This window comes from Eublepharis macularius, chromosome 4, assembly GCF_028583425.1.
Source record: "Eublepharis macularius isolate TG4126 chromosome 4, MPM_Emac_v1.0, whole genome shotgun sequence".
Lineage (NCBI taxonomy): Eukaryota > Metazoa > Chordata > Lepidosauria > Squamata > Eublepharidae > Eublepharis > Eublepharis macularius.
Genome location: NC_072793.1, coordinates 158,267,377 through 158,286,586, shown reverse-complemented (window position 1 = coordinate 158,286,586; position 19,210 = coordinate 158,267,377). Strand labels below are relative to the sequence as shown.

The 19,210-nt window shown below is 43.8% G+C and overlaps 1 protein-coding gene across 1 annotated transcript; it reads right to left on the bottom strand.

Annotated features, from left to right (window-relative positions):
- Positions 1-871: 871 nt before the first annotated feature.
- On the bottom strand, positions 872-12,191 carry LOC129328977 (uncharacterized). Its single transcript, XM_054978332.1, has 3 exons — positions 11,979-12,191; positions 7,872-8,183; positions 872-2,057 (listed from the first exon to the last, which is right to left on the bottom strand). Exons 1-3 carry the CDS (start codon positions 12,184-12,186, stop codon positions 1,816-1,818), a joined length of 762 nt encoding a protein of 253 aa, XP_054834307.1. The 5' UTR covers positions 12,187-12,191; the 3' UTR covers positions 872-1,815.
- Positions 12,192-19,210: the final 7,019 nt, after the last annotated feature.

The window sequence follows — 19,210 nt, the reverse complement described above, 5'->3', positions numbered from 1 at the left end:
ATTAAGCGCAATCAATCTGGTAGCAAGCTTCACAGTACTTTGATCTTACTTCTCACAGTGATTTGCATGTATAACATGCTTTGGTCTTTTGTTTCAAGTCTCATTTTCTTGCAAGTTGCATTACAAATACTACATTAGCTCCTAAGAATAGTAAAAGTGCGTAACAGTGATAGAAGGCACATAAGGTACATAACATCTGTTTCATTAAATCCGTTTCCCACACATGCAACACTCACGGGCAAGTGTTGGATCCCGCAATGATCCCTGGGAATTGTAGTTTAAAAAACCATCCGCCCAATGTGATTCACAGCTGGGGAGGGAGGGTGGGAATTTCATACACACACTCTCTTTAAAAAATCCTCTGAGAACTTGGGATGGGGGGGGGGGAGACGCAAGAAAGAGACAGGAATAAAGCCAAGGTCTCCCGGCAGGGAATCGCAGCTCGGATTCCCCCCCCCCTCTGAGCTGAAGCAAAACCAGCAGATTGGATTTTTGAAAGAGAATCAATCTCTTTAGTTAAGCGGCTGTTCTTTGCATGAAAATCCACTTCGGAGGGGTGGTGGTGTTAGACTACCATTCCCAGCAGAGATTGCAGGACCAATCAAATGCTCTTAACATGAAGTTCGTCTCGTGTTCTGACCCTCAGAAGAGGGGTAGGTGTGTGAATGGATGGCTTGTGTGCTTTCAGCACTTGTCAAAATTACAGTCACCAGGTGTATTTACATCATATATAAAGTCAAAATGAGAAATTCAGGATTTTTAAAACTTTACAATTTAATATCTTTTTGCTTTTAAAAGTATTTTCAAAGAGTCACCAAGCATCTAACAGACTTGAAGATCTATTTAAATAACTTAAATAATAGCTCGATAAATTACTGTAAACCAGGTATTTTTGATGATAGCATTAATTTCAAATACTTGCTACATGATGTGTGTGAGTGGTGCCCTTAAGTCATAGCTGACTTACGGCAACCCCTGGCGGGGTTTTCATGGCAAGAGACTATCAGAGGTAGTGTGCCCTTGCCTGCCTCTGCAGGCCTGGTCTTCATTGGAGGTCTCCCATCCAAGTACTAACCAAGGCTGACTCTGCTTAGCTTCAGATCTGATGAGATCAGGATCACCTGGGCTATCCAGGTCAGGGCAGCTTATGTATGAACAAGTTTTTCATTTAATCAAATTATGGACCTGTATCTATTCTTTACCCATCAGCAGCTGTCCAAAGTCAATACAAGATTCACATGTGATGGATGGATTGTGGTTCAGTCCATAGCCCCAGCTTTGCACGTACAAGATCCCAGCTTCAGCCCCCAGCATCTCTAGTTTAAAGGATCAAGAGACTCTGGAGAGCTGCTGCCAGTCAGAGCAGGCAATACTGATCTTGGGAGGCCATTGGGTTAAGGTCCCTAAGATGATAAAAATGCTTCACAAAAACACCTTTGGAAAGACTCATCCAACAACATCTCCAAGTTACATTTTTTTTAAAAAATCACATAATACACAGACACGCATAGGTGACAGAACAATGTGGTGGGGTGGTTAGTTATTGGATTAGGTTCTGGAAGACACTGGTTAAAACCCTCTGCCATAAAGTTTGCTAATGGGCCTGGGGGCCAGGGATGCTCTCTCAGCTTAGCCTGCTACCTCACGGGATTGTGAAGTCAAAACGGCAGAGGGTAGGGGAGGAGAACGAGATCAGGCCACCCTGAGAGGGAGGAGGTGGGATCAAAGTGAAACCAGACAAGATGCTGCTCCTACAGATGCATGTCGAAAAGTTTTTCCATATGGAAATGATGAGAGGTGGCACGTTCCAAGGAGTTACACTATTCCATTCATACAACTTTCTCCTCCAGATCCTTTGCTGCGTGTGTTGATTCCAGGTTCTTCAATCTCTGTTGCCACGAGATGTAGAGGTCCATTTCCCAAGACTGGGACTCCTGTGGAAGGAGGAGTAGCTCTCTTTCCTTTGCATTTCCACCGAAGTACAAACAGCACCACCAGAGTGGGAACAGACACGATTGCTGCTATGGCACCGTAACGTGTGTGTCTGGAACCTAAAGCTGAAAACAAAGAAAATAAAACTTCTACAAGAAGAACAGCTACTCTTCAAGTTAACAGTTTGCACGTGCAACAGTTCTCATATATGTCAAGAAGGCTTAAACCAGGCCTGTGTATCTTGTGACCCAAATACCACTCCCCGGTCAAAATACAGAGACTAGCCAAAGCTGCAATACACCAAGATTTGGATCTTATAAATGAGCCCCATAGGAGCTCTAGATACACTCCGCGGCACCGACTATTTCCTCTTCTCCTAAAACTTTGGTTTGCACAAGATAAATGGTTTTCAGCGAGCATTTGTGCTAATTAAAGTGCTAGCAGAAGAGGACGTGCACTTCATGGCAGAGACAAACATGCACTGAACTCATACATAGGACCTAAGCCCTGCCTTTTTTGCTGCTTGCCTGCCACTGAGACTAGGGGAAGGCTGTCACACAGCTGCCCCCTCCCCAGCTGAATAGTAAACTAAGCATTCTTCAATTCACTGATTTTAATAGCATTGGTGGTGGAAAGTGCCATTAAGTCACAGCCAACTTACGGCGACCCTCGTTGGAGTTTCCAAGGCAAGAGACATTCAGAGGTGGATTGCCACTGCCTGTCTCTGTGAGGCAGCCCTGGTCTTCCTTGGTGGTCTCCCATCGAAATACTAACCAGAGCCCACTCTGCTCAACTTCCAAGGTCAGACGAGATCTGGCTAGCTTGGCTAAGCCTGTTTAAAGCTGCAGTCCTACTCCCAGGCAAATGTGTGTAAGCTCCATTGAAGTAAACCAGATCAACTTCTAATTAGGTTGCAGTCCCTAAGAAGCAATTCCCATCAAATCAGAGGGACTTACTTCTGAGTAAATAAATGTACACCTGACCTGAAAAGAGGGCATGTGTACTACTGATTTGATTTCCATTCTCCTGCCCACTGCCATGCCCCCCAGTCTCAGACCTTACATGAAACAGCTGATACAGCCCATCTAGTGCTGTGGGATGTCCCCCGTTAGGGCTCCAACTTCTAAATGTTATTTCAGCAGAAGTGCTTCTAGATTCTCAAACAGGGTAGCAGGAAACCATCCATCTTCCTGGTTGTGCTCACATCTGCCTGCACTTTTGTTTCAGAAATGTTTCATATCTGTATTCCTGTATTTGAATTTCATGCTTTTCACATTTTTGCTATGCATTCTCAGTTGTATTGTTTATTGAACGTCCCAGCCGTTGAACCCATGGACTTACAGTATGTAATCCACTTTGGGTCTCAGTGAGAAAGGCAGACAATAAATAAAAAATAAAAATAAAAATAAAGTATTTCAAGCATTTATGGGCTTAATTTCTGTTTCAGACCTTACATTTACAGATGAAGTCAAGGTTCTCTAAACTGTTGTACAAAACTCATCTCAGTTGAATATTCTGACTCATTTTAAAAAATAGGTTTGATAGAACTGATTCCCCTCTTTCACCCTCCCCCACTCAGTTTACTTGAATGATTGGAATAGCTGGTATCAGTGGAAAACCAATGGCTGTCCTGTGTTCACTGGTCTTCATTTCACAATCGTTACAGACAAGACATTTTGCCATGCACTGGCCCCCAGTGTGCCTATCACATTGCTGAAATGTGGTTATTATATCTGTGTGTCTGTGTTTGTGAGCTGACAGACTCCAAAACAGGACTGTTACTTCTTCATGTTCTCTGTGCATCATGGTAATGGGTTTTGCACCTGTAGAGAAAAGCATTTCAAGAATTCTAGACCTAGATTTTAGGCACAAAGATCCTCCACTTCAGAGAAGCAGTGTCAGACTGGGAGTGGTCAAAGGGCCATCCTGATCAGTTTTTTTGACAACACCCCCCCCCCCCGCCAAACGTAGCAATGTTTGCAATATCACAGAGATGTATCTATCTCAGGAGTTACAAGAGACCATTCACTATTCTTTCAGCTTTATGTGAAGCAGTTTTTTTAGGGCATTGTTCAGTTCTGTCCTTCAGTTCAATATCTATTTCCTGCTTAGAATCTTGCCGTTATCCAACATGCACAAACCCTTTGATCCACTGGCCAGCTATGATTTGTAGCTTGTTAAGGCAAAGTTTCTGGTAGCTATCTGCTCTGCAAGAAGTTTCCTTGTGTCCAATCCTCCTTTCCCATCCAAAAGGACAAGGTGGCTCAGCGGCCTGTTGTTTCCTCTCTACTAAAGACAGTGTCAGAATTTCACCTTAACCAAGACACAGTCCTCCTATCACCTTCTTCTGATGTAGATTGTGCTCTGTAGATGCCAGGAGAGCTCTCCTTCCTTTTATGACAATTGGAATACTATGTTCTGCCAATATACTGGACTCTGCCTGCTCTTCTGCCCTAAAAAGGAACAGCGTGTCTCTTCTCAGAATCTTCATAAAAGGGTCTGAGAAAATAGAACTGTGCTATGAGCTTGCTCACAAACCAACCTTATGAAAGACGAAAGCTCATCCCACCAGAGCTCCGGCAACATTATTAGCCCTCAGTAGACAGGTACCTCTTCTGGAATTATGTCAGGCCCTGCCATCTACCTTATGCGGTATAACCTGGATGTTAGAACACAAGCAAATGCCTCCATTGGACAAGCTGTGTTCAATTCTCTCTCTCTCACACGCACTCTCTCGTATGCACCTGTAGAGACCATGAAGAAGTAAAACAGGTTGCCTACCTCTAATTGTTGTTATTCAGGTGGTCACCTGTGATTTCACACAACCAACCAACCCTTCCCACGAAAGATGCCTTTAAGGCTGGCTGTGCTGTACTTAAGAGTGGACACAATTCCCTCCCTTTGGACATACACTCTCCAAAACCACATCTCTGAGGGAGAGGATCCTTCATGCCTAAATCTAGCTCTAGAAATTTCTAGATTGTTACTCTGCACAGGTGTAGTGTGATCAGTATCGATTCACAGATGATCACTCAAAGAACAGTTACAAGCTAGTAACCTTTTTTGCTCTATAAATCTGCTCTATAAATACCCCCTCTTGTTTTGAATTAGACTAAAACAAATTTTAAAACTGAGTAAATTACAGTTCAAAAACAGATCCTACAAATTCTAGTCTAGGCCTTTAAATTGGGCCCCCTCAGACCACCAGATTTCTCTCCACATTTCACTGGTTAAGAATCAATAAAGTTAATGAACACACCATGAGATTTAGTACCTCAAGGCCTTCTTTAAAAGAAAGACATTCTTCATTTAGTCTTTGTATCATAGAGAAGACCGCTTGATAAATTCACAACAGAAGATCTGAAAACCCAATCAGGGGAAGTGTCTTCACCCAACAATGGTTTCTATCTCAAATCAGAACAGAAAGCTGATTGACATTGGTCTAATCAGTTTCGCTTGAAATTTACAATTTTTTTAGGACTTTCATTCAATATTGGATTTTATTTTGTAGTTAAATGTCAACTGGAATAAGCTCCTCTTGAATCGTCAAATTATAACACTCTACTTCAACAGAGAAGGAATCACTTGGAGAGAGAGGCATTAGTCATTCCTTGATCCTAGCAGCCATTCCTGTCTGGCAGGTTTTAGGAAGCTGAAGAAACCACAAAATGCATCTTAAAAAAACCCAACAATTTAGGCGCGCATGCATGTACGTGTGTCTGTAAAGTGCCCTCAAGTTCACCTGATTTATGGCTGCAAGAGGGCTTTCAAAGCAAGTGCACATGTGTGCGCGCGTGCACACACACACACACCTTTAATATGCGAGAACCACCAAGGCTTTTCATGCTCTTGCATCTTACATGCTGTATCAGCATCTCTCACCTAACCACATTTGTAATTTTAAAGAAATACTCCTTAAAAACAAAACAAAAAAGAAAGGGATCTGGAAAAGGCAAGTGCAGAGCTGAGTATTAGACTAGGTAAAAGTCTTCCAGAGAATCTGATGATATTCAGAATCTCGGCCTGTTTTACACAGGTGGCAGCACGAGGCAGCAGAATGGACTGTAGGTAGAGGACCATGTTTTTTAACACCCCCTCCCCCATGATAACAACTCCCTGCAAAACATTAAAGAGGCACATTGAGAAGGAGAAGGATTCTAGCCTACCTACCCCTTTGTTTTTACAGGGAGTTAACAGCATAGAGGAGCACTCAAAACTGTGCTCTCTCATTTGTAGTCTGTATAGGTGTAGTCCATTCTGTAACCTCACCAGGTTGCCCACATAGGCTCAATTGAACAATTCCCGGAAATTCAAAATACTTCACGTTCATTCTCTTGGAAATCCTTACCCTCTCCAGTTTGTTATAAGCTAGGCTTATTATCCCCAAATTGCAGATACAGACCTGATCCAGAGAGGCTTTCTTGAAGCCACTTAACTGTTAGTATTATCTGTTTTACCTGGGTAGAATACTGGCAATGGTGGTAATCTAGATTAGAATACTGCTATGCACGCTATATGGGGCTGCACTTGAAGAGTGTATGGAAGCTAGAATTGATACAGAATGCTACTGCCAGACAGAACCCAATGGTTCTTAAGGGACTCAGATCTGAAATTGTTGGACTACTAACCAGTATATGTAACTTGTTGCTAAAATCAGCTTCTATACTAGAGGACTGGAAAGTAGCAAATATTACACCAATTTTTAAGAAGGATCCAGAAAGGAACCAGGAAACGATTTGCCTGTTAACCTAATGACCACCTAAATTAGGAGAAACAGTTATTAAAGAGAGAATTATCAAGTACATCCTGAAACAAAGCCTGCTGAGAGAAAATCAGCATCGCTTTTGCAAAGGGAAGTCCTGCCCCACCAAACTTTCGTTGTTCTTTGAGAAAGTGAACAAGCACGTAGATAATGGTGGCCTATTCCAAATTAAATACTTGTGAGTTCCAAAATTCTTTTGAGAAGGGACCCTGAATAAGTTTGGCAGCCAGAGAATAAAAGGACAGATCTTCTTAAGCATTAAAAATTTGGAGTACAAATAAATGGACAGTTCTCACAATAGATGGAAGCGATCAGTGGGGTCCTATGAGGATCAGTATTGGGGCTGGCTATATTTATGATTATTGACTTTTATTTATTCACTTATGATTATTTGAAGGGAAAATACCACACCAATTGGTAATCTGTGTATATACAGGCTCTGGTCCCCCAAGGTCCAGATTTGGGTTTGTGTGTGTGCATATGCGCGTGAGCATAAATGGCCATACATATGTACCACCCACCTTGTCCCAAGGTAATACCAGCATACTATAAGGACTGCCTGCTCACTATATGAACTCACAGATCCTTACAGTTATTTTCACAGTGCTTTAAGTGCTCCCACTAGAGACTAGATATGTGGCTGGTGACCCAAAAATGGGCCTTCTCAGCTTTTGTACAAAGACTGTGAAACAGCTCTGCTGTCCCTCCACCCCGCCATCATTATCTTCCATCAGCGAGTGGAAATCATTTTGTTTAGTGTTCTCTTACTCACCCTCCTTCTGCTTTATATATAAAACAAGAATTAAGACTGCAAGGTCTGAAAGTTGGTTGAACTGCTTGCCACTTTGAAAGCCCAAATTGGATGGAAAAGATGGGATCAAAATGTTTTAAATAGTATTAAAGGTAAACCTTAACTTGCGAGAAGAGATAAGGTTTGAACAGGGGGCTTCCTGGTTCACAACACCCACCGTAAAACCCCACCAAGCAAAACCATATCAAAGCAGAAGCAAAAAGGATAAGTATTTAGAGCTCTCCTGCACCCCCCTACCATCATTTCCCCCTATAGATCTTGCCCCACTGCCCAGCAGTTCTGCTGGAATTATATGGTCTCATTGGCTACATTCAAGAAGCAGAACCTCACAGAGTGGCTGAGAATTCAATGGCTTCAGGAACTTACCCAGGACATCAAGGAAGAATTGTTGCAGGCAAATTTCACTCAGCTGGTAAAGAAGCTGGTACTCTCCTGCAAGCCATTTGCTGGCATTCTCAACCACCAAATCATGTTTCCAAACAGAAAAACGTTCCTTGTATTCGGAGATATAGTATGTTAGCTTTCCATTGATGACATTCACAATCGGTTTGCAATCCGAGGAGGAACGGGCCTTCTTACATAAAACAAGTGCACTGGAATACGTTGTTATATTAGGCATAATCACGGCAGAGGAATCTTCTGGTATGGAGATGTTCATAACAGGACATTGCCCAAGATCTAGAAGTACAGAAAAGCTGATTAATGGAAATGCTAAGTATCTCAGAATCTTAGGAAGGTATGGTGCCAAACAAACAAGAAAGAAAAAACACTTATTAATACAGGTTTTTTGTACAGAAAAAAGGACTTTCCCCAATGGTTCTGTCACCAATACTTTGCTAAATAGATTGTCCTAAAAACTGGGGGTGGAGAGCAGGAATAGGGTTGTTTCTAAGCCATATATATACTCTGATCAGTATTGGATTTTTGCATTGATTTTAGAGATGTATGGAATGAAGAAAAAAAATAGAAAGCATTAGTGCAACGAATTGGCCTGAAGAGGTAAGGAGAAGGGTTTTTTCCTGTTTGTTCTGCTCTACATATTCTGTGTAGCGGAGTCAGTTTGTTGTAGTGGTTCAGAGCAGCAGGACTCTAATCTGGAGAACCAGGTTTGATTCCCCACTCCTCTGCTAGAAGCCAGCTGGGTGATCTTGGGTCTGTTACAGCTCTCTCTGAGCTCTCTCAGCCCCACTCACCTCACAGGGTGATTGTGGTCAGGATAACAATAACTCACTTTGTAAACCGCTTTGAGTGTGGCATTAAGTTGTCCTCAAGGGAGGTATATAAATCAAATGATAATAATTAATAATAATATTAAAATTTCACACAACACAATCAATAATAAATAAAGATCACATGTTATCGTTGATGGGCCTTGCTGAGCTGATACACGTTTCCACCAGAGACCTAGGTATCAGCCAGGTATCGGTGTAAAATGTATGCTGTTCCAAGTAACACCACCTCTTGCAGTTCTGTAGGTGTTATATATTAGAAAGCTGCAGTTTTTCCATATACGTTGCATTTTTCAAAATAGTTCCCAGAGCCCTGAGGACAACTGTTGTATTCTTCATCCATAGTCAGGTGGTTTCTATTGCCAGATCTCTATATTTAATCATTTTTTCTTGTTCTTTTTCTTCAACTCTGGCATCCCCCAGAATTGCAATGTCAATTATCCAAACTTTTTTCCCCTATAGCTGTTATGTTTGGTGTATTATGTTCAAGGTGTCAATCAATTTGTATTCTAAAATCCCACAAGATCTTGACTTGATCATTTTCTAGCACCTTTTCCATCTGATGTTCCCATGAATCTGGGGAAGCCCCTCCTCCATGCTATTTTGACACTGCAAAGCGGCTTGGGGGAGGGGGAGGAGCCCCTCCTCCTCCCCATAGAGGAATTCTGAGGTCATTTGGGTGCTCCTTTATTTTTTAACAGCCATTTACTTTTTAACTGCTGTATAGCTGTGGAAACCTGAATTGGGTCAGGGGGACTCAAATCATTAAAAACCTGGATGTTTGACCCTCAGTTCCAACACTTTAGCTTCGAGGGATAATTCAGGCTTGCTTTCATCTAGAACCCACTTATTTCTCTTTTCAGCTCTCTATGGTATCGCAAATGAATCAACATTATTTCAGGTATCTGAAGAAGGGAGCTTTGACTCTCAAAAGCTTATACCCTGAAAATCTTGTTGGTCTCTAAGATGCCGCTGGGCTCAAGTCCTACTGTTTTACTGCACACCAACACAACTACTTACCTGAAACAATTTTCTTGCTGCCAGCTTTCTTCACTGTCCAACTTTTATGGTTAAAATACATTCAATGTTAAAATACCTCTTTATTAAAACCTATCAGGTAGAGCAGCTACTGAAGTCTGAAATATGGAGGGGGGGGAGACCCACATCCTATTGAGGTTTTCCCATTCAATACTACTCAGGTAGCATGTCTCTAATACCCAATACCATCCCACTGACCAATGCAGCCCCAAGCTGCTTGGAAACACACTTCTGAAATGGTGACATATCATACCCACTGGAGGAAGGGGGGGCGGGTGTTACACACCTTGAACGTGCTTGCATATCAACCCCCCCCCCTTTACAATCCCTGAATGCTCACCCACCTGTAGTAGCCTTGCATTCACAAAGCAGGACCACGGCCATCAGAACGGCTCCCACCATAATTAATTTATTCTGCTTCCTCCCAGTCCCGCGTGAGGAAGAGGACGAAAAAGAGCCCGGGAAAAGGCCCTGGCCCCGAAGGAAAAGAGGAAGAAAGATCCCTCCTTGCCCGTCCAGTGCCGCCAATACATGCGCAGTTTCCCCCGCCGTCTTCTCCTGCGCGCCACTTCCTTCCCCATGCCGCGGCTCCTTTCGTGCCCAAAGAGGGGCTCGGCGACGTTAAGTGCCGTGGCCGCCCGCCCTGCCGCTTTACTAAAGAAGAATCCTTGCTTTCCCGTCCCTGCTATGCTTCCGGCAGATCGAAGTTCGCGCGGAAACCTGGCTGTACGTAAGAGCAAAAAGAGGAGGAGTCTGTTCGGACTGGGATGAGAAGGGGGAGAAACCGCGCGGGATTGGGAGGGAAGGGAAGCCATGTCATTCTTTTGATTTGAGACCGACCCAAAGTGGATATTGAGAACATGGAAAATAAAATCGCGTCAGGATCCCCCAACGTCTCGTGAAAGGGACGTCGGAAGTGTAAAGGAGACCGGTGCTTGTAGGGCACGGTACTAAAACCCGAGTCGTTTGCTTGGCTTGGAGAACTGAAAGGGCGGCAGACCAGGCGGACTGGAAACTCGCCAAAGTACCCGACTGGCGCTTCCTTTCTGCGTTGTGGGGATGCTTCCCTAGCGCAGCAGAGCTTGGCAACTTCTTCTGAAATCAGCTGTGCATTGACGCCAGCCACGCGAATCGCCGTCGTAGGGCCAACATTTGAAAGGCGTCCCTTCAGCACCTGGGGAGGGATGCGCCAGTTCGAAGGGCTATGCTTGCTTTAGGGACGAGACCAAGTGCATTTTACTCCGCCCGGTGGGGCAAACACAAGCTGCATGGGAGTGTTTCAGAAAGTCCTAAGCCCTCCGCTGCCTCCTCGCAGCACTCATCTAAAGCAAGGTTCCCAAGGAAGCACCTTTAGCCGCCCTCACCCATATATCAGAGTTCATCACTTACTTAGTCAATACACAGAGGTACAAAAATTACTACTGTGACTGTCAGATTTTTTATAAGTGGGAAATCCTCAAGGACTTGTGGAGGGGGGGAGTCATCCCATTCCCCCGTCCCCCACTATTTCCCTTCCCTGAAAGCCTCCACAGCCTCTCCCCTTTTCCTGAAAGCCTCCTCCTCTCCTTCCCACCCACCTACCAGTCTACCTTTATCTCCTCTCTCAAGTATTCTGAGGCCCGTTGGGTTCTTTTATTCGCCATTTACTTTTTAACCGCCGTATAGCTCCCGAAAGCTCTTTAACCTGCACATCTAGAGAAACTCCCCACTTCCAGCAAGGCCTTAATTGAATAGGAATTGAATAGAAACGGGCTCGAAGCCTATAATGTACACTGACTTCCGTGGAATTTACTTAGTAATGAGCATACATGATCAGGCTTTTAAGGTGGTTATAGCGTTATAAGGGTGAGGGGAGAAGCACCAAGTTGATGAGAATAAAACTTATTGATGGTTGTTGTGGATTTTCTGGGCTGTATAGGGTGCTACACCTCTGAAGATGCTAGCCACAGTTGCTGGCGAAAGGTCAGGAACTACAATGCCAAGACCACGGCAATACAGCCCGGAAAATCCACAACCACCATCGTTCTCCGGCCGTGAAAGCCTTCGACAATATAATAAAACTTATTTCTTACCTCTAAGCCTGCACCGTATTGCTCCTTTCGGAATTCGTGTATGTCTGCATATGTATACATTGCCATTTCTCTATACCGTTATAAGGGTGGGGGGAAGAAGCACCAAGTCACTAAGAATAAAACATATCTCTTACCTCTGATCCTGTTCCGTATCGCTCCTTTCGGAATTCGTATATATTGCCATTTCTCTCTGTTATCCGACTCCCGAACATAAAGAAGATAAAAAAAATTCCATTCTAAGCAGTTGGAGAACAAAAAGCGCGCGCTTTGGCTGCAGCTTTCGAAGGGCAGGAAAAGAAATTTGCATGCGGTGCGTTGATTGGGTAAAGGGTAGGAAAGCATGGCGCGAGAGGGAACAGCCCAGTTTAGGGAGGGAGTCCCTGTAGTTGCGTCATGTTAATTTGCATAATCCGCGGGAATTCTAGCAAACACCGGGCGGGACTGAGCAACCAGTTTAAGTTCTGCAGCCTGCGGACTTTGGTCTTGTTTGCTATTCCTCCTGCGGATGGTCTGTCCACATTTATTCCCTCCGAGGCTCACAGGGTTTACTCATAAAACAGAAGGTGTCTGTTACACACTTAATATGCAGAGTAGAGGCGAAAGTTCCGAAAGGAATTGGGAGGAGCTGTAAAAAGGAAGGCATCCGAAAATGCTAGATTGGCTGCTCGAATACGAAACGAACAAGATCACGAATAAGCTGGAGTATACTCAGGCAGCTTCTCGATCTGTCGGCTCTAGTCAATTTGGTCTGCTCCCTCTGCCACCTTCACTGAACGGGTTATGGGCGGGTATGGAGATGAATATCAGACAGCAGGGGGTGGTGTTTCGCTTTAGTTTTACTTTGAAAGTGAAATAGCTACAGTAATAGGAAACGGAGGAACAGAAAACCTACCGGTGCCTTGCAAGAAATCGAACAGAAAGCCCACAGGTGCCTTGCAAGAAAACGAGCATCAGCAAAACTTTCTGCTGCTGCCTCCAGACCCAGAGAAAGGAAGTGAGCAGCTTCCTTTGTGTCTCTCTCTAGAATAAAGGAGGGAAATAACACCCCATTGCACTTCTGCTAAAGTGACAGTGCATTTGTTTTCTCCAGGCAGTTAGCGACTCTACCTCAACCAGGAACACAAGAGGTAAGATTAAAAAAAGAACTTCTGAACAAGCAGAGTGTGGTTGTGTTCTGAACATTTACAGTCAGGGCATATGATGAGAAACTGAGCAAGAGAAATAGGCCGCATGAAAAAGAAAAGTGAGCTTAGATCTATTGCATGAAAGAGAAAGAAGTGCTAAAGTGCCTGCTGTACAGCTGAGGCTATCAATGAGATGAAAGTAAGACAAGAACAGCCTTCAAAATTGTACAGTTTACTCACATGCAAGACTAGATTTTTTTTTCAAGATATGTCATCAAAAAAAGAGGATAGTCGTACATTCACATACAAGTTACAATTATGCCGTGATTTTTGTGTGTGTGTTTATAATATTTTTAAGGGGGGTCAAGTTACCTTCAGGGTTTTGAGTAAATATGGTCATTTTCTAAACAGCTTTTAATCAAAGAGCGAAGTTTTGCATATTACCGCTTGTTTCCAGATAGCTGCAATCCAAACCTCTATTGTATTGTTTATTGGATGTCCCATTCCTGTTGATTTAAATTGTCTCACACTGGATAAATCTTGAGGCTCAGTGGAAAAGGCAGACTATAAATGATCTAAATGAATAAATATAAATAAATAAATATAAAAAGGAGGAAAAGCCCAAGTCTGCATTCCTGGTAGAGCTAATATGCATACTAGTATGGAGCAAAACTGAGGGAAAGCAGAGATAATCATACAGCAGAAGGAGAGAGAGAAAAAACCTATGCTCTCCATTTTGTTTCTCTCTAGGTCTATATACAGTATAAGGCCAGGGCTGGTTCAAAGTATATTTCATCCCAACCAAAGTGTACCAATTACCTCCTTCAGCTCTGCTGTTGATTTTTTTGTAGCCAATATCCCTGCAGATAAAGTGAGTGTAAAGTCCAAAATGTACTCATATTTTTCCTCATATGATTATGTAATGTGATCCCTGCCTCAGGCAAGAAAGACTTGGCTCTGCCTTGTCCTGGAGGATTTGATTATTCTGTTCTCCATTTTTGTATTTAATATAGCCAGCTAGGTGAAATGACTGCTGTTATGTCCAAGAGACACTCAGTATGTTCTTTGAGGCATTGTTCCAAATTTGTAATTAATACCTGATAGGTGAAGTGGCTGGTCAATACAGCCCAAAGACACTCTACACATTGTATTGTCAAAGGCTTTCACAGCCAGAGAACGATGGTTGTTGTGGGTTTTCCGGGCTGTATTGCCATGGTCTTGGCATTGTAGTTCATGACATTTTGCCAGCAGCTGTGACTGGCATCTTCAGAGGTGTAGCACCAAAAGACAGAGATCTCTCAGTGTCACAGTGTGGAAAAGATTACCTGCCAACATCTTTTCCACACTGTGACACTGAGAGATCTCTGTCTTTTGGTGCTACACCTGTGAAGATGCCAGTCACAGCTGCTGGCGAAACGTCAGGAACTACAGTGCCAAGACCATGGCACTGGAAAATCCACATGGCCCGGAAAATCCACAACAACCATCACTCTACACATGGCTTCCTCGTGACCTGGCAGTTCTGTAATGTATCCATGGGACAAAATCTGACAAACAGCTGTTTTTGTAGGTCAGTGCACTTGCCAATTTTTGACAGTTAGGCTTTTTTTAGTTAGTTGGAGTAACATGAGACAAATCTGACAAGGAGCTTTTTCCCGATACTGTGCTGTCTAGGTCCGTGCGGCAATGCCTCCAGCTTCCTGTGGCACTGATGACCAAGAGGAGTGAGGTGTGCACCTGTCGTACAGAGGCACCCTCCTCATTGTGCCACCCCAAACAGTTGCTCAACTGGTTCAGCCAAAGAATGGACCTCACTTAAGAAATGATTGCAGCCCTGGTGACTGGAGCTTTAATCCTTCTCACAGATAGCTTAAACCTCCTTGATCTTATGGGACATCAAAGTTCCTGTTTAAATTGCATTTCTACTAACCTGACTTTTATTCATCCTTCAACAGCATCTGAATTCCGATCCCCCCCCCCCCCCAATTTGGTCTCCATCTCCCAGGGTGCCCAACTTTGTTCAGCCTGTGAGTACTTTTGGATTTGGAGCAGTGAATGCTACCACAGTACGGCTGCTTTTGGGGGGTAGGATTCAGTCACAAAACATTGGGAGGATCCATGCGAAGCATCCTCCTTCTTCCGAATCAGTGCTCCCTGGGATGCCTCCGAGGGCATCTTCTGATGCATCCTTCCTCTCACTGGGTGTAAAGGAAGGCCAGGATTGGCACTTTGCTTTGGGCAAGAAAGAAGTGGTTGCTAAGAGCCACACTGGCAAGCACCACATTTAGACTTGCTGCTCTGCCCCACCTGCTAACCAGTGGTCCATTGGGAGGACAGGATAAGGAGAGGAATCTGAGGAATGAGCCACAGCTGATACAGAGGAGAGAAGATGGGTGAGATGCTTTGCCAACTCCTATCTCTCTGCCAGGGCTGGGTCATTTCTTGGCAAACAACAAAAGGAAGTGAGGTATATGTGGCAGGAAGTCCAAGCCCTGTTCTTCTGCTGTACTTGCTCAGAAATATAGTTTTAGGTGGGTAGTTTTAAGCAGATAGCCAGCTTGGTTTGCAGTAGAACAGCAGAATTTGAGTCCAAAGGTGCCTTAAAGACCAACAAGATTTTCAGTGTGTGAGCTTTTAAGAGTCAGAGCTCCCTTCTTAAACAGAAGGAAGGAAGGAAGGAAGGAAGGAAGGAAGGAAGGAAGGAAGGAAGGAAGGAACTCTGACTTTCAAAAGCTTATAGTCTGAAAAACTTGTTGGTCTCTAAGGTGCCGCTGGACTCAAATCCTGCCGAAAAATAAAAGGTTTGCCAGCTGCCTAGAGAAAAAAGCATCCCATCCCACTAATCAAGGTTTATGAAATGTTTGCCAGGCGATGCGGTGAAAAGCTTCAGTTGCCCATTTCCACACATTATGCCTCTGTTAAATGGAGGAGGCTGATGTTGGTTGAAGCCCCCTCTTAAATGTACAGGGCATTTTTCTCCAGGTGTCTGAGCAATGCTAGCCTGGAGTTCTTTGATGGTAAATCCATTAGCAGTTGTGCAGGGGCCCAGTGTGGATTTAAACCACAAAGTATAAGAAGGAACACAACTGCAGTTCACAAGGAGAAAAGGTTTCAGCCTCTCCCCCACCTCGCCCCATCCTTGCCATTTCTATGTTTGGGTAGAAAGGCAGCACAGAAATATCCTACTATATAAAAGAGTAAGTGTATTCTAGACAACTAACTTCCTACCCTGGAGCACCACCAGAGGGCGCTGCCATGGCAGGAAACCCAGGCTGGGATCAGGAGCGGAGCAGGTGGCACTGCCCACTACTGTGTTCACCTGGCCAGGATCAGACACGGAACAGGTGGCAATGCCTGTCCCTTGTCTTCACCCGACCAGGATCAGAAGCGAAGCAGGTGGCAATGCCTTCTCCCCGCCTTCACCCTGCTGGGATCAGGAGTGGAGCAGGTGGCAATGCCCGCTCCTTTGCCTTAACCCAGCTCCAATCAGAAGCAAAGCAGGTTAAAAAAATGGGGGGGGGGAGAAGCAAAGCAGGTGGCAATGCCCGCCCCCTCCTTCACCCAGTCAGGATCAGAAGCAAAGCAGGTGGCAATGCCCACTACTCTGCCTTCACCCAGCTAGGATCAGGAGTGGAGAAAGTGGCAATGCCCGCCCCCTGCCTTCACCTGGCCAGGATCAAGAGGGGAGCAGCTGGTAATAACCCACCAGTAAATCGAAGTAAATAATTATAAATTATAATGATAAATTATTTACTTCAATTTTAGCAGAAGAACTTAAGTATGTTCTTAAAGATTTTATCCACAAGGATCAAAGTGATTTTCTGTCCGAAAGACAATGGAAAGACAATGTTAGAACTGTGTTAGACATAGTGGGATATTTGGATAAACAAAGTGAAAACCAAGCGGCTCTAATCTTCTTGGATGCTGAAATGGCCTTTGACAATTTGAACTGGGTGTTTTTGTTTGAAGTCTTGGAAAAGATGAATTTTGGGGAGAATTTTATAAAATGCGTGAAATTGATTTATACTTCACAGAATGCCAAAATCATAGTTAATAGAGAACTAACTAAACCATGTGAGAGGAAAGGATCAAGGGGGTTAAAATAAAAAAGAGTCATATAAATTAAAAGCCTTCACAGATTATTAGTTTCGACTTTGGAAGACCCATTGGATGGAACTGAAATATTGATGGAGAAGCTGAGAGAGTTTGGTGCTCTGGTAGGCTTTAAAATAAATGAACAGAAAACAAAAATGTTGACAAAAAACATGGACATTATAATCAGGAAGAATTGATAAAATAACAGGTTTTAAGGTGGAAAAGAAGGTAAAATACTTAGGTATCACACTGACGGGGATGAACTGTATGCTATTTCAAAATAACTATAGTGTTTTATGCATGATGCCATTTAAACAGTATTCACTCCGACTGAAATGGAATTGGCATGGCTCTCCAGTATTCTGTGTCATCAGAGGCACTTCGAGTTGCAGACTGGTTGTCATTTTACATGTATCGAATCCTTCGGTAGAATGCATCGATGTAGTTTCGGGATTTCCGGGGGATTTTTTTTTTTGCACAAGCGTAGTAACGTTGGTTCGTTACTTCATCACCTGTCATGGTTTTGACAGCTGATTTTGTTTTTTTAATTACGTGCGGGCGTAGTCAGGTCACCATGATACTGTACTATAAGCCTGACAGTTTCCTGCCCTGACAGCTGGTAACAGTTGTTAATTGGACACTCAATTTCCCGCCAGAAGTTGTTTGCCAAAGGCTTGGCTACAGCATTTTTTTTTGTAATCGCGCTTGCGTAGTTTCGTTGCTACGCTGCAACATCAGCTGCAGTTCTTTTTTCTGCCATCCCAGATGGCAACAGCTGTTAATTGGACAGTTGTGTACCCGCCAGAAGTTGATTGCTAAGGATTGGCTAGTGAAATTCTGGGGGAAATATGCATTACAGTGGTGTTACAGTGTTTCACTGTACCCTTTTGCCTTTCCTTGAAATCGCTTGGGTATTGTGTTTTAACTTCTGACTGACGATTGCCTTCTCTCTAGTGGAATCATGAGTGATCCTAGAGCTCTGCTTATGGCCTTAACTCAGGTCATCTTAATGTGTATTAGGCAGTCCTTAGATGCCTGCCAAACTTTCTGGTCAAAGGTTTCCCACAGAAACCGTTTCCAGGTCATCAGTCTCAATGAAGACCTTCAATCCTTTTCATTCAATGAGCATGCGGTCTCGAAGAGCTAGAATGTGATGGTTCACACTGGCTGGAATCCCCGCCCCTCGCCGCTATTGGGTCTACCCAAGAAGCACGGACTGGTGGGATAACTTTGTAATGGCCATCTGGGATGATCAGCAGTGGCTTGAAAATTTTAGGATGACTCGGGCGACCTTTATGGAGCTGGTGGCGTCCCTTCGTGGTCACCTGACAGGGCAGACTACAGTGATGCGTTAACCTATATGTGTTGAAAGAAGGGTTGGCATTGCTTTGCGGTACTTGGCTAACTGCAACTGTTACAGAGAGTGCCGCGACCAGTTTGGCGTTGGAGTTGCCACTGTGGTGGAAATAGTTCTAGAATTCTGCTTCGCCATGGAAATTGAACTCCTGCATAAGACTGTCTGTCTCTGGGCCAAGCTACACATGACGAATGACACTTGAACAGCAAGTGTATTTCTCCCTGTTCGCTTGCCCTCCACTCAATCCACTTGCTGTTCAAGTGTCATTCGTCATGTGTAGCTTGGCCCTCAGTCCAGAATTGGCTAAGGTAAGTTTCCAGTCATTCCTGCCTTTACTGTCAACGAATTCCCTCCCAAGACTCAGCTGCAGATTTCAGCTATTAATTCCCCAATTTTTTTTTCACTGTAGTATATGTTACAGTATCGTGGCATCAATACTGTATATTTATGAGGGCTCATACTATAGGGATAGATCAGCCCCTCTGCTCCTGTCTGGCGTTCTTTTCCCCTCTAGCCACACTAAGCAGTTATTTTTTGTACTCGGTGCTGAAGTTTGCCCTTCTACTTTGGACAATAAAGTAAATAATTTGCATGCAGCATTCCAAAGTGCTTCCTCTACACGGATAGATAAGCATTATCATAGAGTTACACCTGAGGAAAGGCAGAATCTGTGAAAAACTGCATGAGAAAACAATGTTGCTGCAACGGGTGAGAAATGGATTAACACAGAACATGTTGGATTAATTCCAGTATTAAACAACAGTATATGTACTGCTGTTGACTGCAATGG

What these genes read in the sequence shown, in the direction of transcription:
- LOC129328977 (XM_054978332.1), bottom strand. Translation starts at nt 12,186, where the DNA reads ATGCTTTCCTACCCTTTACCCAATCAACGCACCGCATGCAAATTTCTT. An exon ending in GATACGGAACAGGATCAGAG is followed by an intron (nt 8,184 to 11,978) that starts GTAAGAGATATG and finishes CTGTACTTCTAG; the next exon opens with ATCTTGGGCAATGTCCTGTT. An exon ending in ATTCTTCCTTGATGTCCTGG is followed by an intron (nt 2,058 to 7,871) that starts GTAAGTTCCTGA and finishes CTTTGTTTTCAG; the next exon opens with CTTTAGGTTCCAGACACACA.